This window comes from Parasteatoda tepidariorum, chromosome 8 (genome assembly GCF_982258835.1).
Source record: "Parasteatoda tepidariorum strain Cologne lab strain chromosome 8, Ptep-v5.0, whole genome shotgun sequence".
Taxonomy (NCBI): Eukaryota; Metazoa; Arthropoda; class Arachnida; order Araneae; family Theridiidae; genus Parasteatoda; species Parasteatoda tepidariorum.
In genome coordinates this window covers 9083708-9106688 of record NC_141762.1, presented here as the reverse complement: position 1 = coordinate 9106688, position 22981 = coordinate 9083708, and the positions used below count along the sequence as shown (strand labels likewise).

At 30.6% G+C, this 22981-nt stretch overlaps 1 protein-coding gene across 1 annotated transcript; it reads left to right on the top strand.

Annotated features, from left to right (window-relative positions):
- Positions 1-650: 650 nt before the first annotated feature.
- On the top strand, positions 651-22308 carry LOC107457270 (astacin-like metalloprotease toxin 5). The gene is made up of 6 exons (XM_071180715.2): positions 651-810; positions 4137-4201; positions 6238-6316; positions 7365-7479; positions 10822-10997; positions 21981-22308. The coding sequence occupies exons 1-6, from the start codon at positions 675-677 to the stop codon at positions 22211-22213; spliced, it is 804 nt and encodes a 267-aa protein (XP_071036816.2). The 5' UTR covers positions 651-674; the 3' UTR covers positions 22214-22308.
- The last annotated feature ends 673 nt before the right edge of the window (positions 22309-22981 follow it).

Sequence of the window (22981 nt, the reverse complement as noted above, 5' to 3'; positions counted from 1 at the left end):
TTTTCTAGGCTACCGAGCATTTTTTGGGTTTATAAAAAATGTTTACATTTAACGTCTTCTTGAACAGCCATCTGCAGTGTAATTCTACGATCGTTTGACAAACTTGGAAGCATTAGAGACCTTATTCAGAAGTAAACCGAAAAGTGATAAAATTTGGATATATTCCCTGCTTGCTTAGGATTTTCAAATGAAACGAAGTTTACTAGAACGTGATTATTTAGTCTTAACTAATTTTTATATAATAGTATTGTTTTTACGTCCTTTGATAATTATTATAGACCTAATTCAGAAGTAAACCGAAAAGTGATAAAATCTGGATATATTCCCTACTTGATCAGGATTTCCAAATGAAACGAAGTTTATTAGAACATAATGTAGAGCGTGTAGACTAAACATGAAAAAAGAAATTAGGTTTAGTTACATAGTTTTAGACTAGTAACGCTGAACCAAGCATAACTTGAGACATTGAGTAAACGATAATGAAGCAACTGTGTGATTTCCACAATAATCTATGAGATAAGATCTTTAAGAGTGCTGAGGAGAAAGCATTTTTTAATATTAATATCCACAGTTTTTAATGCCTTAAGCAAAAATAAAAGATAAACTTGTATTTAAAACAAAATGTCGAATTTTCTTTCCTGGCATTTACTTGTTTGACTCCTTAGTAATCAATCATGCTGTGGCAATTCTGCTTGTCTCTGGCTTATTTACTTGAAAGAGGTCCGGTTTCAGAAGAAGCCCTTGCGCCGCCAAGCCTCAGAATACCGTTGCAGATAAAATATCATGGACCACAATCATCAGAGGATATGGGTAAATTTTGTTCTTCATAGCTCTTGATCTTTTTAATTTATTGATAAATGATTTAGAATTCATGAGGAATAAATTTAAAATTTTGTGCCAAACGAAAATTTCACACAAAAGGAATAAAATTGTTGGGAAAATAAAACAAAAAATTTATGTGCAGACCTTGTTTACGTAACCATAACTCTATATAAATATTTTTTTGTGGTAGCAAAATTTATGTTTTAATGTATGATTCTTCGTTTAGTAAATTCGATTTATAGGACTTTTACCCGACGCTAAATAATTCCGGAGCCACTTTAAAGAGAAAAATTAAAAAGTGGTAGTATCATTAATGTAAATTTTTTTTATATTTTTATGTTTGTAGCTGAATATATAATCTTTTCTCTAAGTAAAGGTGGCAAATAGGTAGTAATTTCTTTTTGACAGTAAAGCTCATTTTTCAGCTTCTTTATAACAAAATTGATGGCAGTTACATAGCTATAAATTTGCACGGCCATTGAGAAATTATTTTCTTAGTGGTTAGGTGTATTAAATCTTGAAGATTAAAGTGTCAAAAAAATTTTTTTTTAAACTGATACAACGAATTAATAATTTTAAAAAAGTATGCAGATAATACCTGTTTGTTTGCTAATTATATGTACTTACAGATGTCTTAATAATTTTGTTTTCGAAAATTCTTCTAAACTTAATTGTGGTTTGATTTCATTTCGTGAAATCTTTTTCAAAGACCGTGCAAGTTGGCAGGTATGCAGTTATTAATTTTTTACAGATGCTTATGAATCAAGACTTTTTAACGGTTATTTCGTTTTGAGTGTTTTAAAAAGTTGTCAAAATCTGCAAGTTTTAGTTCAAGGTTCTCTATCGAAAAAAAAAGTTTCTTTAAAGTTCTCTCTCTAACATTTTGTAGAATTCTAGCGGGTGCTGGGATGCCACAAGCTTCTAAAAATGTAAAAGTGGTAGAAAGTCATTTCACTTTTATTTATTTATTATCGCTTTAATTTTTTAATCGTAACTACTATAATAACTTATTTATCAAATTATTCTTATTTAAAACAGAAATAAATTATTTCAGCTTTATTTTATTGCGCCTGATATCTTAATTTTTGACAATAGAGTTCTCTCCAACCCTACTTATCTCATTTTATGGCTTGTTTTTTTCTATATATATATATATATATATATATATATATATATATATATATATATATATATATATATATATATATATATATATATATATATATATATATATATATATATATATATATATGTCTTCTCAGTTTATGTCTTTTAGATTACGATGAATCAGTAAGTGGCACTTCGCGCCAAACACCAAGAGCTCAACAATATTCATAATCTTTGCACTATCTTTCAATATAGTTAACTAAGAAAAATTTCTATAACAAAACGCCAATTTTTATTTATTTTAATAAAATTTTGATTTTTTAGTAGACTGTGGCATCCCTGTATATAGGAACCACATTGTATTATTGATTCAACATAAAACTAAGCATTGGTGATTTGAAATTGATATAACATTTTCTGCAATCCACAGAGAATAAGATAAAATTGTTTATCAGAGTTCTCACTATGCTTAAAAATTTATAAAAGTAGTGCCAATTTTAAATTTAAAATAAGATGGAAATTTAACTTCATTAATTTTCAATTTCGAATTAAAATATCTGAACCTGAGATTTTACATCTCAGTTTATGCTCTGCTAGCAATTATCCTTTCGCACCTTGATTTGACTCAATTAAAGTTACAGTGCAACCAATTAAACTTTTGCGATTAACTCAAAGAAGAAATCCCTCTTATGGGACTTCAATAATCACCGTTAGGAAATTAACGTTGAAAATTTGGAAAGCCGAATTTTCCACATCACAAAAAAAAATATTATTATTTATTTATTCATTCATACTTGATAAATTTGTTTTAACATGTAATTAGGGTTCATTTTTATTGACCCTAATTTTATTCATCGATCCGCTTACATGAAGCCAAGACAAGTGGTATATCCGCACTAAAAAAATGACATTGACTAAAATTAAATTAAAATCAATTACGAAAAATTATATACCTTCGAAGTCAATAGAGGTAACCCCTAAGAACAACCTAACCACCATTAACCCCTTGGGGACGGGTGATTCAGAAAAGCATTCGTACAAAATCAGAATCAAGTTGCAATTAAATAAAAAACGGTAACTTAAATTTAGTCGTTACTAATTTTACAGACTTACTTTGCTTTTATTTTAATTATTGTTAGTTTTATCATATATACAATCAATGATAATTCAAAGTATAACTAAATAGTTTTATTTTGAACAAAGTAATGGTGAATTAAATAAATCAAAAAATTATAACTCCGCCCACAAATAAACTGCTAAAGAAATACTTTGATTACCAGTTTTATCTTCTTAACCTGATTGATACGGTTTTTTGCTGTCACGTATTTGTGACAGTCGGCGCGAAAGGGTTAACAACCATTTTACTGTGGTACAGAGAGTGGTCGCTAACGAGAGGTTTCACTGTATACTACTATAAATATTTTGATGAACCACAGGACGCTCAGAATTCCTTGAAATAATGACTTCGTTCAGATCTCAGTAGCATAGACTGAATGTCGACGTGTAACAAAATTTTTCGTGACATTCATTTTAAGTTTTCGTTGATCTTTCAAAGATATTTGATTGAACTACTGTTTAATATACAGATTTTCCCTTGAATCTGATATTCAGGAATCGAAATAAGTTTTTAAGAGGAAACGGTAATTAACAAATCCACTAAAAGAGATTTTTCGCCTGAGACACTCTGGTAAAATGAATGAAAATAGAAAAAATAGATCATTGTGAAATTGAATTGTGACAACATATAAATGAAAAAGAAAATAAATGTTCGTGCAAAAGAGAAAACAAAAAAAGAACAACTTCGGCTGACAGATCTCACAGGACACGGTTAGCAAAAATACTCGAATGAAAAAGATTCAGAAAATCCGGGCTTAACTGTATTTTGTCATTAACTCATAAAGGTGCTTTTAGGAAAATTTCAGTGACAACAATTTCATTAAGATTTATTTTCAAAATTTATGTGTGCTTTTTTGTGCCTTTTTTTAGCATTTTTATCTGAAAAATGAGTATAAGTTGTTTTTAAATAAAAATAAATGTTTTTAAAAATGTTGTTATTTTCAATTGTGGTCATGTATTTTTATTATCAGCTTTATTGGTCACAAATATGCTAGATTCTAATTTATTTACGTTTATTTTATTTACATTTATTTTATTTATATTCATATTTATTTTTTTATATTCATTTTATTTTATTTATTGTTTAACAGGAGAGGCCTACAGGGCTCTGTATTCAGAAAATGATATGATACTTCCAAAGGGGTTCAGCAATGGCGTAAGTTAAATATTTTTAAATATTATTTTGCTGTTGTGATCGTATCGACATTTCTAGTACAGTGAAACCAGAACTCATAAAAAATGTTTTTATTTATAAAATTGACCTTGTTAATTTTATTTTCGACCGATTACCAACTGTTTTGTTTACTCTTAGAAGATGCTCAACTGGGAATCTTGCCTATTCAAGGTTGCCACACGCGTCTAAAAATTTAAGAAGTGGTAAAAAATCAATTCATTTTTTGTTTATGTAATTTAGCTCTTTAATTGACCGCGTAACTACAACCATGACATACATTGCAAATTATTGATATTTAAACCGAAAGTATGAATAATTTGCAGTAGTCAACTGAGAGATATATGCTACAAAAATTCGCTAATTCTAATCTTTCTAAAAAGATTTTTGCTTTTTTATTAATCACTACTTTTTACATTTTTAGTCGACTGTGGCATTCCTGTATATTTTACATTCTTGTTTTCCTTGCATTTCTAATAAAAAAAATGATGTGTTTTTATTTTTTTTAAATAATTTATTAAAAAAAAATGTATGTCGCATTTTTTTGCTCATTGAAATAAGATGGGAATAAGAAAAAAGCAAAAATAAATATGAATAAACTATTCAACAATATCTACTGTTACACGGGAGAGAAGCAGTTTTATATGCATGCTATAATTGTAAAAAAAAAATCTTGGTAGTTACAGAAATATAATGCTTCTCGAAAAAAAAAATGCTAAAATGAAATGCCTTTCGCACCAGTTTTTGCTCGTTTCCGTTTCGGTTCATATAGGCTTTCCGGTCTGGTCAAGTTAAGTGCCTTTGCCCAATAAACATTTGCCCGGTATGCCCTACATCAATGTTTTTTTAAGGTCAAGAGCCATTGCCCATTCATTTAACCAGTATGCATTTAACCGGTACTCCGAACACTGATGTTTCTCCTAATCTATGCTCAGAAGATATTAAAATATCGAATAAATATAATAATATCAACGAATAAATTAATATCAAATCGGATGTCACAAATATTTCGGACAATCACCAAAGCTACTATATGATTGTTGACATTCGCCATTGGAACTTGACATTCTCTTAATTTCGGCCATTAACGGAAACATATATATAAATATATACAAAGTTACTGAAACTATGGAAATGCCAGATTTAGAAACTAAACAAAAAATATTTTTGGTTCTAAATACTTTATTTTCTGATACCTTTTTATAATATTAAATACCGATTTTTTTTAATTAACTGGAAATATCACTTTAATTCTAACTTAATAAAATCGTGACTTCGATTATAAAATGTTGCTTAATTTGCATTGTTCTCGTTTTTAAGGTAAAGATAGTTGCGACTTCAATATATCTTAAAATTTTTAAATTCCAGCTTATGATAACTATAATGAACAAAACTCAGCTTAATTAGGAGGGAAAGATACGTTCTCTGAATAATTAGATTTGCCAATCGCACTTACTAAGATAATAACCAAACTTGCCAATGGTAATCGGAGAAAACTGAAATTAATCGAAATATTTAGGGGAGATAAATTAAAAAAATTAATTTCTACGTGTGTCATTATACAGTAGGGAACCGATTATCCGGAACGATCGGGACCATCGCTATTCCGGATAACTGATTTTTCCGGTTTTCTGAATCGCTACAAAAAGCCGTTTTATTTATTTTTTTTTTTTTTGTTAAACCCAATTAAAAAAAATATATATATTTGGAAATAATCTTAAAAAGAAGAAAAAACGATACACTAATGATTATTTCCAAAATGATGGTAAGGTAAAAATCTTTCAAAAAAGAAAGAAAACTCCTAAAATCTTATGAGGAAAAAAACATTTTTTTTAAAAAATGTTGGGAAAATTTATCGAATTTTGTTCCGGTTTTTTGGTTTTCCGGTTTTCTGATTTCCGGATAACGGGTTCTGTACTGTAGTAATTTTTTCATTTTTTCGGGTGTTTAAATTACACGGCTAAATTAAATCTTCATTGATAATTTTTGAAATTTATTAATTTGGAGTCTTTATTTCACAGGGTATGGGAGATACTAGGTACCGTTGGCCAGGATATCCCGGAGCAGCTTTAGTACCATATGAAATTGACGAATCTCTTTGTAAGTTATAAGTTTTAAATATATGTCTAGTTCTAAAGTTATAATGCTAATTTTTATTAAAGTAAGAGACAATAAAGTCGATATTTGCTTTTTAAAATTTAATTTGCTACCGCCGTAAAAAAATATTTCTTTAAATACATCATAGCAAAATTTAGATATTTCTATTTTTAACAACCACTTTAAGTTTAGAATATGTGCAGTGAAATAATTTTAGACCGAGTCATTTCATGGGTCAAAAACACTAGTATTTAAATTATTTCATCATTAGTTTTTAAATTGAGGAAACAAACCACGCCTTTTCTTCGAAATTTATTTCTGATATAAAACCTCGAATTTTATATATATAATCGCAGAATTTTGATTACATTCATACTTGATTGGTAGTTAACAAAAGGAAATTTTCTCTTATTTTCAACGACATTTATTTACCACTCTTTTTTTTAAAAATAGCACTTTTCACAACATTGCTACATTAAAAAAAACCGACGTTAGAAAATATTGCGATTTTAAAATAAAGGGCAGTTAAAACTAACAAAACTTCTTAACGCCTTACGACCGAACCGGCACAATTGTGCCAATGTGAGAAAAGTGGTTAATTTTTAAAATATTCATTACAAACGCAAACACAAATTTTAAAATTATTAATGTATTCTAGTGGGCATAGGTTATCTCTTATTTCTTAGATTTATCCTAGTAACAAAATAACTCTCACCACTTTTTTTACGTTTCGAGCTTTTTCATGGGAGAAAAATAAGTACTTTCTAATTACATCCGGTCTTAAAAGGATAAGCGTTATTTTTTATGTTATCATTATTGCTAAGTTTTTAAATTTATTATTATTTCTAAGTTTCTAAATTTATCATTATTCCCATTTCTTAAATTTATTATTATCATAATTTCTAAGTTTTTAAATTTATCATTATCCTCATTTCTAAGCTTCTAAATGTATCATAATTTCTAAGTTTTAAAATTTAACATTATCATTATTTATAAGTTTTTCTTTTTGTTATTTTACTATAACATACGAATTAAAATGAATTCCTTTTAGATGAACAACGTGGACTTATTGAGAGAGCTATGAACCAATTCCATCAACATACCTGTGTTAGGTTTGTACCAAGAACATCCGAAAGTGACTACGTCAGAATTCGAAGGGGCAACAGGTAAATGGAACTCAGTGATTATGTTATACAAGTTGTCTCGAAAGCGATTATATCAATATTATTATGCCATGAGTATAAACCAACAATAAGTGTGCTTCGTGTCTGATTAATGTCTACATTTTAGTGCAATAATTGTGCTGAGTAACTTGATCGAACCATCTTTTATCAGTTCTGGCTGTCTACTAGAGATGAGGTGGGCTCAGTACGAGCTCGGGCCCGACCTCATTTACTGAAAAAAGTTTACGGCTAGGCTCGAACTCATAATAAAGCTTTTATAAAAAAAATTTATTACTTATAAATAAACGTTTGGTTCTGAGCCGTGGTGGCTTAGGGAATAAAGCGTTCGCCTCCCAATGAGGTAAGACGGGTTCGAATTCCAACGATGGTTGGTCGATGCAAATACCGCCTCGGTTCGTACCGATTACACTGCTGACACAAAAATATCCTCAGTAGTGGATGTATAATGAGTTAGAGTCCCCTTGCTGTCAGGCGAACAGCGGAAGATTTTCGTGGTTTCCCTCTCCATGTGTCGCTGCGATGGCTCGGGGGATAGAGCGTTCGCCTTCCAATGAGGTGAACCGGGTTCAGATACCAGTCGATACGAATTCCGCATCCGTCTTGCACCGACCACAGTGCAGTGCTGATGTGAAATATCCTCAGTGGTAGAAGGATCCTGGGTTAGAGTTCCCTTTCCGTCAGGCTAACCGTAGAAGATTATCGTGGTCTTTCGCTCCATGCAACGCAGATGCGGGTTAGCTCCATCAAAAAGTTCTCCACAAAGGCGAATTTCTCTCAATACTGGATTCAGGAGTTCCCTTGTCTTCTGGATTGGGTTCAAAATTACAAGGCTCCGGAGTTGAACATAAGTAGTCGTAAACCCATGAAATTGGGTCGGCTTTTCAACGACGGTTATAAAATAAAATATAAGATACTTGATCCAGGAGTTTCTTTGTCTTCTGGATTGGGTTCAAAATAACACATCTGTGGAGTTGAACATTAATAGTTGCAAACTCAAAATAGGGTCGGCTGTTCAACGACGGTTTTAAAATAAAATAAAATGAAAAAGGAAGAATCGCAGCGACTCAGGAAGTAGAAAGCTCGAAACGGGTTTGAATCTCAGCGATGTTTGGTAGATACGAATTCTGCACCCGATTTTCTCCGACCACGGTGCTGACATAAAATATCTTCAGTGGTTGACGGATCATGGGTCTACTTCCAGATAGCCCTGAGAATAGAGATTGCATCAATATCAAGCAGATTCTTTCTACTACCGTGCAGATTGAGCGATTTCGAGGAGGTCGCTTTGAAGTGCAATGTTATCGGTGCCAAAAATTTGGCCATACCCAAAAGAACTGTCCAAATGATCCTGCATGCATGAAGTGTGCGGGAGCTCACTTTTCATTTCAATGCACCAAGCCCAGAAGCCTTCCTGCTACCTGCATCAACTGCAATGGAGAACACCCGGCCTGTTTTTCAGGCTGTGGTGCCAGACCAAAGAGAAAACCACCGCAGAAGCAGAGACAGCCCAAGAGTGCCACCGAAACTGCAAACAGATTCCTGCAGATCTTCCGGGAGCTGCAAGAACTACTACAAAACGAGGAGTTAGTGCAATTACTCCGATCTCTACTTCCCGAAAACAAGACCTAGTGATCCTCACTACTCCATGACGCCGACAACTCAGTCAAGCCAACATCTTATTTCTACTTAGGCACATCATACTACCTACCACCTTAAGGAACTACCTCATCGAATTTATCACAAGATGAAGGGGTAAAGGGCCGTTCCGGCCTCAGGCACCCCAAACCACCTCCCAGACTAGACTATGATCATGGGTAAGAGTCCCCTTGCCGACAAGTTTACTCGTGGAAGGTTTTTCCCTCCATGTAACGTAAATGCGAGGTAGTAACATCAGAAAATCATCCACGAAGGCAAATTTCTCTCAATACTTGATCCAGGAATTTCCTTGTTTTCTGGTTCAAAATAACAAGGCTACGGAGTTGAACATTGATAGTTGTAAATTCAAAATTGGGTCGGCTGTTCAACGACTGTTATAAATAAAATATATCAGCAATTATTATGAATATTTTACAATATGTAATAATATAATACACTTGTTAGGTTTATATATATACACATACAATTGTCTGTTCCTTTGAAACTAACACTTAATACCAAAAACATTTGATCTTAAAATTTCGCCTCATAAACTGCAACGCATTATTGCCTTTTTTCAACAACCACTTCCTACGCATCAGAGAAGTGGGAGAACATAGCATTCAGTCCTGTGAATTTTTTTAAAAAATATGCTTAGAAATATATTATTAAATTACATAAAAACTACAAATTGTAGAGAGAAGCCGATTGCAAAATTGAAATCATGGACGCTTCCAAAATTCTTACGCAACAGAAAATAGAACAAAAATTGTGTCTAAGTATAATAAATGGATCGCTAGAAAGCGTATGTCTTGATTCTCCAAGATAAATTTCAAAAATGAAATAAGTGAATTACTTTTTGATGAAAATTCGTGAGAACATTTGGCCTTTAATGAGTTTAGATTCATCTGTGTGGAGCAAATCGCGCGCTTCGTGCTGAGTCCATTGCTTCTGCTATTGTATCCCCGTTTTCCTCTTCACTCTAAATTAACTGCTTAACCAAGCAACAATATTTGGTCAGTTACGATTCGTGAATTAGCGAATGCCTCTGGGGCAGTAACTGAAATACTGTTGCTTATATATATATATCTATTAAGAGATGACGCTCATAATGAATTAAATGACATGCTTGCATTATTTCCTCCATGCTCAGAACTATTCTTCCTTGCAGACTGCCCTGTTATATATATATTATATATAATTGCTTGAATTTTAACTGTTATTGAAAATATTTTTCTATGAAAGACGTAAAATTTAGAAGCCGTATTTGTGATTTTTGCATTCAGAGAATTCATTAACGTATAGTAGCGTATTAATATCGTAACATATTAATAATATATTCATTAACGTATGCAAAATAATGAAATATATTAAAAAATTTAATGTAAAAATAAAGCAATTTTACAACTGCCCGTTGTGGGTGTTCATGGTGGTTAACACTCCACAATTTCGTGACCAATGACATGATATTGGCAAGGTGATCAGTATTGGGCACATGCCGCCTTTATTTCCTAGACCACCTGCTACCCATCTGCCTGAAGCTGTGCAGCGTATTAGAATATGCCTCTCTCAAAATTAAGATGAATTTTGGTAGATTAAAATCCGATCAATAGAGCAAAAATTATTATTTCTTACTTCCTTTACGCTGTTAGACGTTTGTTTTGAATATGTGTTTCTTACAAATTGCAGCTGTAAATCTGTTGTGGGTCGTAATTCTGGTGAACAAGAACTTATCTTGGATGATGGATGCATGTACATTGGAACTATTGTACATGAACTTGGTCACACAATTGGAATGCTCCACGAACACCAGAGATCAGACAGAGACTCTTACTTAACCATCTACAACGAAAATATCGAAGAAGGTAATAATTTGAACTTATAAAAATTTGAGTCATAATATAGTTTCCAAAACTTATAGTTATTTCTTTTCTTTTAAAAAAGTATTTATTTTTTGAAATATAGTCAGCTGAAAAATCAGATTTGAATTTTGTGTGTATATATATATATATATATATATATATATATATATATATATATATATATATATATATATATATATATATATATATATATATGTAACATAAAAAGCCTTTTATTAATCTTTTTATGTTAGTTTCTTTGCTATAAAACAACTCCTACTTTATTACTAATTAATTATTCTATTTGAAATACTTTCTCACACTTTTAAAAGCCACATCCTGTTTCTAAATCTATTTTTAGCCAAAGTATGCATAAATTTAAATAAAGATCTTTTTTCCCTTTTAAGCCGTGGGAATCACTCGAGCAAGTTCATTAACCAATTGTAAGTTCTGAGATTTCCCTCTTTTCCCTAAATAGAGACATTTTAGGATTTTTTGCAAGATTTTCCCTACCAGAAAGACTGTTTGCTGATGGAGTAAACATCACTTTTTCGCTCCCACTCAACTAAGAATGATTAAATAAAAGTTACTCTGATTTAATTAAAATCCTGTGTCTGTTTCCCTGCTCGGTCCGACTGCATCATTTTACAAGCCGGCAGGATTTTAAGAACTGATGAAGCGGGCGCAGGATAATATTAAATGCTTCTTCAAAACATAAAAAAAAAAAAAAAAATAACTAAAAGAACACACTTCTACTATGTTAGAAGATTTGAGCCTATTAACGAACGGATCGAAGACTTCACAGAGAATGCTTAGCAGTTCATTGCCAATGCTGCGAAATTAAGTGGATTTGGATGAACCTTGAAAGCATAGTCTGCAAATTTATCAATTTCGGCGTTAGTCAGTGACTCATCTTAACGAAGAAGATTGGTTATTCCCCTTTTCAACTAACTCTTCTCGTGTTTACTCTTGGAATGGTGCGACTATGGAGAAAACATTAAGAAAGAAAAAAAAAATGTTTCGTTTACCCTTTTCGAGAATTCCATGCCTCTAAAGACCATCTGTTCCATATTTGTGAGTTCCTGCTTATTTCAAAGTGACAGCGATTCTACATTTCCAGAAGTTCATCTTAATGGCTACGATTCTGTTCGCGTGTGCAGTTTAGTGATAATACAGTGATTCGCGCAGTGATTCCCAGTGTTTAGTGATAATCCTCGATGGAAAATTCTTCAATGGTATTCATATAATGAAAATTTACTTCGATCAGTGCCTCCGATCCGTTTACTTCGATCGTTTTGATAATAATTTACAAATATTTTTTGATTATCAAAATATGTGGTGTTTGAACAGCGAAAATAATAATAGATTTTGGTTATATTCGGAAATTTTTTTTCTTCTCATTCTTGATATTTCATTGTGATGATTATTAATTTTTATGATTATGAACTTTTCATGATTATTAATTTTTATTCATTGTTCTTATTTTGATTGTTTATTTATGCATTTTCAAAAACTTATAATTATTGAAATTTACTTATTCTTCAAGGAATATTATATTATTAAATTGATTTAATATTATTAGCATAAAAATGTTAAAGGATATTTAGTTTCGTTTTGATTATATTATGTGTTGTAATATATGATCAATTGAATATTTTTTTTTAAAATTTTGCTTTAGTGTTTATCGTAAGGTAACGATAAATAAGCAACTATGAGATTTAATTTACTTCTAAATGCTATATTTAATTGTTAAAATTTATTTTGGTTATTTGAATGCCCTTACGGAGTGGCAAAAATTACAAATTTAAAATGGATGAAAATGCCAAAAGCAATACAGATAATTCTGAAGAAGAATTGAGTGATAATTTACAAAAATTAAGTATGGATCAAAGTGTACAGGATAAACCAGACATACTAGTTTTTGAGCCTGACATTGGTGTTCAATTCACATCCTGGCTCAAACACTTCGAAAAACAAACTCTAGATGCTAAATGTAATGACGAATGGAAAGTTAGAAATTTTCAAAAATTCATTAAAGGTTCAGCTTTAAAATTGTATATTAATAACTGTCTTAATTGTAATTCATACCAAGAAATAGTTGAAATTTTTAGAGAGCATTATTTTTCACCTCCATTTGGCTTTAACGATTTTCAAAATTTAAAATTTTCGGGCCAAGCTAAAGACCTAAATTCATATTTTACCGAAAAGGTAGAGTTGGGTCGAAAAATAAATTTAAGTAATGAACATATAATTGAGGGTCTATCTATTGGTTTGCCCCACCAAATCAGAACACTTTTGGTTTTAACAGAACCTAAAACCCCAATTGAATGGCTCACTATTGTTTCGAAAATAATTCACGATGTACCTACGGTCTTACCCCAAACTGAAACTAAAAAATTACCAGAATCTAAATTTAATGTATATAGACCACAATATCAAGGCTGGGTACCAAGGCGGCCATTCTTTAACAACTCAAGTAATCCAAATTATAATCCTCGACAAAATCAAAATTTCCCCCGGCCTAATCAAAGTTATAACCAACAATCCCAATTTAGACCTAGAATTCAAAATGAAAAGTTTCAAAGAAATAAACAACAAACTAGTCATTTCGCCCAGGCTTCCCAGGAGTTGCCTCCTAAGCCATGTAAATACTGTGATAAGCTCGGTATAACCAATGCTTATCATTGGGGCCAAAATTGTGTAAACAAACCTAATTCTTTTATGACTGAGAATCAAACTCAGCATAAACAAGAAAGTGACCAACCAAAAAATTGACAATTAATTGTATCCGGATACATACAAAATGAAAAATATGAAAGTGACAAATACCCGATTTTGACAAATAAAACTATCCTGTTAAACATTGATACAGGTAGTACCTTAAATATCATCCCAACTAAACTATTTGAAAAACTTAATGTCCAAAAAGAAAGAAAGAACTTTGTTAATGTAAAACAAACAAAAGGTATTTTGCAACTTGACCAAACTTGTACTTTAAATTTAAAAATTGGAAAAATAGCTAGGTCAGTGGAATTTTATATTTTAAATACTGATCTACCTTATGCCATATTGGGTTTAAAGGAATGTAATGGGTTTAAATTTGTGATAGATTGTGATAAACAAGTTGTCATGCAAAATCAGAGAAAACTGATCACTTTTTCGGATTATAAAAGCAACTTGTCTTTACACATTTCTCCTGAAATCCAGGTTAATGATTGCAACAAAAATACCAATAGAGGAAATAAAGCTAAGAATAAAAATAAGAAAAGTAGAAATAAGAGAAAAAATGTTAAATCAAATAATAATAAACAAAAGGAAGAAGTTGTTATGGAAAATAAAATTTTGGACGTGAAAATAAACAGAAATAAAAATGTAAACAAAGAGAATTCTAAGAAAAATAAAACAAAAAGTAGACTTAAAAATAAAGATTTAAATAGCAAAACTGAAAATAATCTTGAGTTTTCAAATGTTCTTGAGACTAAATGTGATAATGGTGCGCAACATTGTCAAAATCATGTTGACGGGATTATGCAAATTCAAGATGATGAAAAAAATTTCCAACTTCAGGAAATTTTAGAAGATTTTTCAGATATTTTTGCTAAAGATAAATATGATGTAGGGACAATAAGAATTGAACCTCAAAGGGTAAGATTAGCATCAGACTTACCAGTATCCTTACGAGCATACAAAACTTCCCCAAAACAACAAGAGGAAATAGATAAACAAATTGAAGAATTGTTAAAGCATAATATAATTAAAGAAAGCTCTTCTCCCTATTCGGCTCCAGTAACTTTAGTTTATAAAAAAGATGAAAATAAAAAAAGTAGATTGTGTATAGACTTCAGAAAATTAAATCAAATTACTAAATCGGATGCAGAACCATTACCTCTTATAGAAACTCTTATAGATAAATTAGGGAACAGTGTTTATTTTAGTAGGCTTGATATGGTAAGTGGTTATTGGCAAATTCCAATCAACCCTGAAGACACTGAAAAACTTGCTTTTGTCACCAATAGTGGGTTATATGAATGGTTAAGATTGCCATTTGGGTGGAAGAACGCCCCTAGTATTTTTCAAAGAACAATACGTAGAATACTCACTAAACATAAAGTTTCATTTGCAGCTAATTATTTTGATGATATCATAATTTATTCTAATAATTTTGAAGAACATTTAAATCAGCTAAAGGAAATTTTTGAAATATGTAGATTTGAAAACTTAAAATTAAAAGCTTCTAAATGTTCTTTTTTGCAAACTAAAATTCAATTTTTGGGATATGAAATATCTAATGGTGTAGTAACTCCTGATAACAACAACATTGAAGTAATTAAAAACTTGAAACCTCCAACTAATGTTAAATCTCTTCAACGATTTTTAGGTTCAATAAATGTGTATAATAAATTTATAAATAATTATGCTAAACTTAGAGCACCTTTAAATAATCTCTTAAAGAAAAATACAATATGGTGTTGGACTCCCAAATGTCAAGAAGCATTCGAATTTTTAAAAAATGCTTTAGTTTGTAAACCAATTTTGAAAATATTTAACCCTAAGTTACCATGTCATATTTTTGTTGATGCAAGTCAAAGTGGTGTTGGAGCAATTTTGAAACAGCCAGATGTTTCAGGTGTCTTACATCCAATAGCATTCCATTCTCGTTCTCTTAGAGACTATGAGAAAAATTATGCTATCACAGAACTGGAATGTCTTGCTATTGTTGATGCATTAAACAAATTTTATCATTATTTATTTGGAAATAAATTTACCATACATACAGATCATGCGGCTTTAGTTTGGTTAAAAAATTTTAAAAATCTAAAAGGTAGATTGTTCCGATGGTCTTTACTATTAAGTATGTATGATTATGATATAAAATACACAAAAGGCACCTTAAACTTTGAAGCTGACATGTTATCCCGAGATATTCCTGACAATATTGAAAACAATAGTATTTTGAAAACAAATGTTGATTTAAATAATGTAAGCCATTTTTCACATCTTTTGCAATTAGACGAAATTCGCGAAGCCCAACAAAATGATAATTTAACTGGAAATTTTATTAAAATAGATAATGTTTTGTGTATACGTAAAAAGGGTTTTACCAAAATTGTTGTTCCATTTTCTTTAAGGCATAAATTACTTGAAACTACTCATAAAAAATTTGGTCATCCCGGAATTCAAAAAACTATTAATTTACTTACTCCTGTTTACTATTGGGAAAATATTACTTTGGACATTTCAAATTTTAACAAACATTGTCATACTTGTCAAATTAATAAAAAACCTAGACAGAAAAGATTTGGGTTACTTCAGGAAATGCCCCCAGTTGACAAACCTTTTGAAATAATTGCAATCGATAGTGTAGGTGGTTTTAATTATTACAATTCTACCAAAAAATATTTAACTTTAGTAATTGATCATCACACTCGATATATGTGGTCTTTTGCTTCGAAATCAATAACTACAGAAACTTATGTTAATTTTTTGCACCAAATTTTTCAAATTCAAACCCCTAAAAGTATTTTGAGTGATAGAAACGCCGCGTTTACTTCTTCCCACTTTAAAAAATTTCTTAAACATAGCAAAATCAAACAATTGTTAACTACAGCCCATAGACCTGAAACTAATGGAAAAGTTGAACGTTTAGGACAAACCATTGTAACACGATTAAAATGTAAAATTAATGATTCTTCTAAAAAAATTCCTTGGCCTAAATTATTAAAAGAAGTAACCGAAGAATATAATTTAACTCCACATTCAGTAACTAAATTCCCACCAGCTTATTTAATGTTTGGCACTCTCCCATTTAATCATCCTTTATCTGAAGAAATTTTTCCACCAATAGAAGAAGCAAGGAAAATTGCAGTTGAAAGAACTAAACAATATCATGAAAAAAATAAAATTTATTATGATGCAAGATTCACTCATATTGAATTTTCCCCAAATGATACTGTAATGTATGAAGATTTTAAATACCCCAATACTAGGAAACTTACCCCAACTTTTTCCGGTCCATATATAATTCTTGAAAAAATTTCTGATGTTAATTATAAAATAAATAAAAAGAATATTCATAATAAAGAAAATACAGAAATAGTTCATATATCAAAATTGCGAAGGTACCACCCACCTGACAAACTTAAATTATGTCACGAATAAAAAACATGTAATTATTTAAATGGAATTGACTATATTTTATATTAAATTTAATGATTTTTCAATGTTAAAATAAAATTAAAAACACCGAATGTGACAACATTACACATGGTTCAAAAGAACATGTGGTCCCCTTTTTTCTGGAAGATCCGACCTTTCAAATTTTCTTCTTCAAGTTCAATGTTTACCCAATCTAAAAGGATATGGGGCGATGGTAGTTTCTCTCTGTGGTGAAAACCAAAAAAAAAAAAAAAAAAAAAAATTTAAACTTAAGCATCTTTTGAAACTAGGATCTTCCAGCACATCATTGTTGAGACTAGGGACTGTTTTCCTCCTTTTGGGGAATACAGCCCCTAATCCAGCAAAAATTTTCCCCTAACAACACTGAAATCCTAAATTTCAGATTAAAGACCATTGTGTCAAAAATTTTTGTTATACATTTTATTTTCAAGATGTACAAATCCTGAAGAAAAATTTTTTTGGAAAAAGTGTCAATTTGTATTTGTATATCTCATATCACTTGTATTTTCATGTTTTTGAATATTTACATTTTAAAGAAAGTTTTTATAAATTTTCTTATAGTGAAAGTTTATTTTAATTGTGTGAGTATGAGTAATAACTTTATTTACTGTGATTTCAAAAAGGACTGAAAAAACTTAAATCACAAAAAACTATTGAAAATGAAGATCTAACACTTCATTTTGATGGTAGCGCTACATCAATTTTTTTTTCTCGAGACTTTCATGAAATTTTTTTTATATTGTGTACTTATATGTATTTTTTATATTTCATATTACTTTGAAATCTTGTTAAAAGTGCAATTTGATTTTTTTTATTTTAATTGTGTCATCATAGGGAAAGTTTTGCAAAGGGATAATTTAAAAAAATTTTAGATATTAGTCAAAATTTTTCGGCGAGGGGGGATGTAACATAAAAAGCCTTTTATTAATCTTTTTATGTTAGTTTCTTTGCTATAAAACAACTCCTACTTTATTACTAATTAATTATTCTATTTGAAATACTTTCTCACACTTTTAAAAGCCACATCCTGTTTCTAAATCTATTTTTAGCCAAAGTATGCATAAATTTAAATAAAGATCTTTTTTCCCTTTTAAGCCGTGGGAATCACTCGAGCAAGTTCATTAACCAATTGTAAGTTCTGAGATTTCCCTCTTTTCCCTAAATAGAGACATTTTAGGATTTTTTGCAAGATTTTCCCTACCAGAAAGACTGTTTGCTGATGGAGTAAACATCACTTTTTCGCTCCCACTCAACTAAGAATGATTAAATAAAAGTTACTCTGATTTAATTAAAATCCTGTGTCTGTTTCCCTGCTCGGTCCGACTGCATCATTTTACATATATATATATATATATATATATACACATAGCATAGAAAGCTTCTATTAATCTTTTTATGTTATCCTAATTAATTATTCCATTCGAAACACTTTCTCATACTTTTTAAAAGCCACAAAGTTCTTAAATCTATTTTTGGCTCAAGTATGCATAATTTAAAGTTAAGACATTTTTCCCCTTTACCCTTTGTGGGAATCACACGACCTATTTAACAAACCAATTGTAATTACTAAGATTTCCCTTTTTCCCTAAAATATAACAAAATAGAGGGAAATTCATTTGTTACTTTTCCTAAATTTAATTATGCTAAAACTAATTATGCTAAAACTGGAAATTCATTTGTTACTTTTCCGATAGGATAAAAACTTAAGCACACAGTTTCGGAGAGGGAATTTGAGCTCCGCTTTTGATAGAAAATGTTTTGAATATACTATGTGAAGCTAATAAAATATTTTCGCCTTACAACTGCTATCTGCGTGGCCCAACAACACTCACCATAACTGCCACCTTTTCATATATATATATTTCGTTCCCTGGAGCATCTTTTTAGGAGATCCCGTAGTCGCTAGGATCAGATCTGGAGAGTATCGTGGGGAAGTAATTCAAAGCGTAATTCATTCAATTTAATCATTGTTTCCCCGAATTCTAATAAGGTGCATTGTCTTGGTGAAACAGGACTTTTTTTTCTTCACTTGTGAGGGTGTTTTTTCTTGATTTCCTAGCTCTGTCGATCCAACAATGCCATATAATATTCGCTATTGATAGTTTTATCTTTTTCAAGATAGTCGACGAATAAATTACCATGCGCGGCCTAGCCTGCGTGTCTGCATTAGCTTATATTGACTAGTGTTATGAAAATTCCTGAAAATTACACGCGGTACTTCTTAAATTCGAGCATTATTTAAATGATTCATTAATCTCATAAATTATAATGTAAAAATAGGGTATGATGCATTTATGGTACGGTATTTACGTGATTATGCTACGACCTGGAACAATTAATAAATTCTAGCTCAGGTTTCTTTGGCAACTAAAAATGTTTATATTTAGTTTCCTCTTGAACGTACAATGAAATTATAATACAAAAATAGGGTGTGATGCATTTATTGCACGGTGATTACGACCAGGAAAAATTAATAAGGTTTGGCTAAGGTTTCTCAGGCTACTAAAAAGCTGCTAGTTGCTAGTTGGAACGTAAAAAATCGTTTTTCATTTGTTGTTTTTTTTTGTGTGTGTGCTCTTACGTGTATTTTCCTTAAATAGAAAAGTTATTGTCAGATACAAATAACTGATAACCTCTTTATTTTTCTCGAATTCGCTACCACTTTAGAAGAAACTTCTCGACCGGAACAACTTTGGTTTGTAATAATAAAATTATAATTTAATGAAAGAGAGAAAAAAATATGTATTTACTTACAGGTCAATTTTTAAGGGGGGTAAGAAAATGTCATTTTAATTTAGAAATCAATTGTGTCAATCATTGATAAATCCAAACAATAAAATTTTTTTTCTCTAAGGTAACTTAAAGAAATAATATTTATTCAATACTTCAAAAAAATTAGTGCAATGCAAATATTTTCACTAATATTGTTATGATTAGTTTAAAAAAATCATTTTTGTTATGATGATATAGATAAATTGTTTTAATCAAATTTTTCATATATTGAAATAGATAATTATGTCATTTATCATGATGTTAATTTTTTTATGCTTAAAAAATGTATCAAATGTTGTTAAATTGCGTTAGCTTTTTTTTTATAAGTTTTTTACTTTATTTTGTAATTGTGGAAAGTTTTTGATTCATTAGAGGATCACACATTTTGTTTCACTAAATTGGTGTTGTTATTCACTAAATTGTTGGATAAATAAGATTCGGGAGATATGGTATTTTACAGAAGTAATTTTCATTTAACATTTCATAAAAATTAATGTAATCAGTATAATTTTGTGAATATTATTATGGTTAGTTATTTAAAAAATAAGTTTTATTATGATGATACTAATCAATGGATTTAGTTTTTTTTCTTCGTATTTTGAAATTGATAATTATGTCATTTATCATGATGTAAATTATTTTTTCATGTTTAAAAAATATTTAAATTCCATAAACCTCTTTTATTAGTTAATTATTTAATTAGCAAATTTTGCAACTGTAAAAGTTTTCAGGCCGGAACAGCCAGGTTGATAGGACGTTGGGCCCGCATTCGTGAGAACGTGAGTTCGAATCCCGCTGGCCGAGGAATCACCGTGTACCAAATGGTGCCGGTGCACGTTAAATCTGTCAGAGTCGCAAAATCCCCCAAGTTCCTATAACAAGTAAATAACTTGAGGGTACTGAACTGGAGAGTGATCTTCTCTGATTCAGGTTAAAATTGCGATCTGTTGATGAAAAAATGGAGTATGAATGGGTCCTTCCCGTTAAACGTGTGAGTGGCTAAAGTCGCATTCTTGGCCACAGATGGTGTAACTGAAAAACAAGAAACGCACCCTCTGTCTTAAAAGTTTGCTTGGATTCCCATTCAAGTTAAATTGTGAAGATATGACAAAATTGCAAAAAGTAGATCAAATATTCAAATGCTCACATGAATCTAAACCAATGATATCATTGACAAATTCATTGGCTTAAGCATTGACCATTCATGCATCAGAACAAACTGTCTTGACATTGTGAGGGGTTCTTTCCTAAGAAACAGCTTGTATCTTTCTCGGTTTCGGATCGATGCGGACCAGATGAGACGGGCTCGTTTACTCTGGTTCAAGTTCTGCCGGGCTCGGGCCCATAATGACATTTTCATAAACCTTTTTACTACCTTTAAACAAACTTTTAGAACAATTATTATGAATAAAAAATATAAAATGCATTAATTTTAATTGTGATTAAAAAAGTTTATTAAGTAATTTCCTTAAATAGGCCTAATAGCGAGCCTGCTAAATGTTTCTTTTATTAAACGTATATCTCGGGCGGAGACTCGGGCTCTAAGTAATCCTATGCATCTCGGGCTCGGATAAAAATTCTTTGAGCTGGGACAGGCTCGATCCTACAAAAACGAGCTCGAACTCATCTCTACTACCAACTTGTCTGGGAAATAAAGGAATTTTCGAAATTGTGGAGCCTTAACCTCCAATGATCCGCTTAACCAACGACTGTTCGTTGCGACAGTGCTTACCTTTAAATTATTTTATTACTATTATTTTGCTTTTTGAAACAAATAATTAAATAGAATTTGTCTTGGAAATCCTACTTAAGCATGTAAAGTAGAGAAAGAAGCTAAAAACAGAAATCGCCGAAACCAATTTATTTATTTTATGCTCTTAAAATCATGAATTTAAAAATAAATTTAAATCTTCTATGTTTTTTTTTTTCTAAGTGATTGAACAAAACCAAAGATTTAATATTGAAAGATATTTGTCTCCATTTTATTTCAGAGTATTTTTTATGATTAAAATATTTAATAAATTTAATTTTTCTCAGGACAAGAAGACAGTTTTTCAAAGATTCCCTCTGAATTAGAAGCTTCTCTTTCTTCATTTAACCATAACTCCATTATGATGTATGGAAACTACGCTTACTCTAAGCAACCTGGAGATTTAAAAACCATGGAATCTAAGAATGGTGCAGAATTGATTGACCCGTTCCAGAAATCAGGCCTTCACCATAAAGATATTGAACAAATCAACAGACTCTACCAATGTCGACGACAATAAAGTGATAAATTCTAAAAATGTTGGACAGCGTGAAAAAAATGATGCGATTAAATAATTGTTGTTTCTAAATTCAGTAAAATATTTATTAAACATTCTTTATTTTGTCATTTTTGTAGAATCTAAGATATTGTAACTCTAGATAAATAAGAATATTTAACTGATATCATGCAATCTGACTTTTCCTGATTTGACGGGAGAGTTTTTTGTGTATTTGAAGTAACGTTAAATTTTTACCCTTTTGCTTTTTATTCATTAATTTCAAAAATTTTGACCCCAACTATATCTGAGCAATTTAATCTAATTTATAAGACATGATATCCATTCAATGAAGTTCTTAGGTGCTTACAGCATTAAACAAATTAAGTTTGCCTTAACTATTCTTTCGTTACCACTTTTAATATCATAGGGAGCTTGGACTTCTGGGTTGCTAATTTACATTCCAGTGGGCTTTAACGACTTGCTCTCTTTATTGAAGTTTCTTCTTTTGGTAGTAGCTTGTCGCAATTACGATGCAAGCTTTAATTTATTTTAAAACTTGTTACTTGGACTAAAAAAAGTCAAGAAGTTTAGTTAAGAAAATCCCAAACAAGTGAGGGCGTCGTTAAATGTCGCTGGATGGGAAAATCGCTTCCTGATCGGCATCTCTGTGATAATATTTGAAATATTTTTTCCACTTTTTTTAAAACTTTTTACAGCGCAGTATTGCTAGTCTGGCATCGCTCAGTCCGAAAATATTACAAAACACTAAAAATGTAAAACTATTTGCTT

What these genes read in the sequence shown, in the direction of transcription:
- LOC107457270 (XM_071180715.2), top strand. Translation starts at nt 675, where the DNA reads ATGCTGTGGCAATTCTGCTTGTCTCTGGCTTATTTACTTGAAAGAGGT. An exon ending in AGAATTCGAAGGGGCAACAG is followed by an intron (nt 7,480 to 10,821) that starts GTAAATGGAACT and finishes TACAAATTGCAG; the next exon opens with CTGTAAATCTGTTGTGGGTC. An exon ending in CAACGAAAATATCGAAGAAG is followed by an intron (nt 10,998 to 21,980) that starts GTAATAATTTGA and finishes AATTTTTCTCAG; the next exon opens with GACAAGAAGACAGTTTTTCA.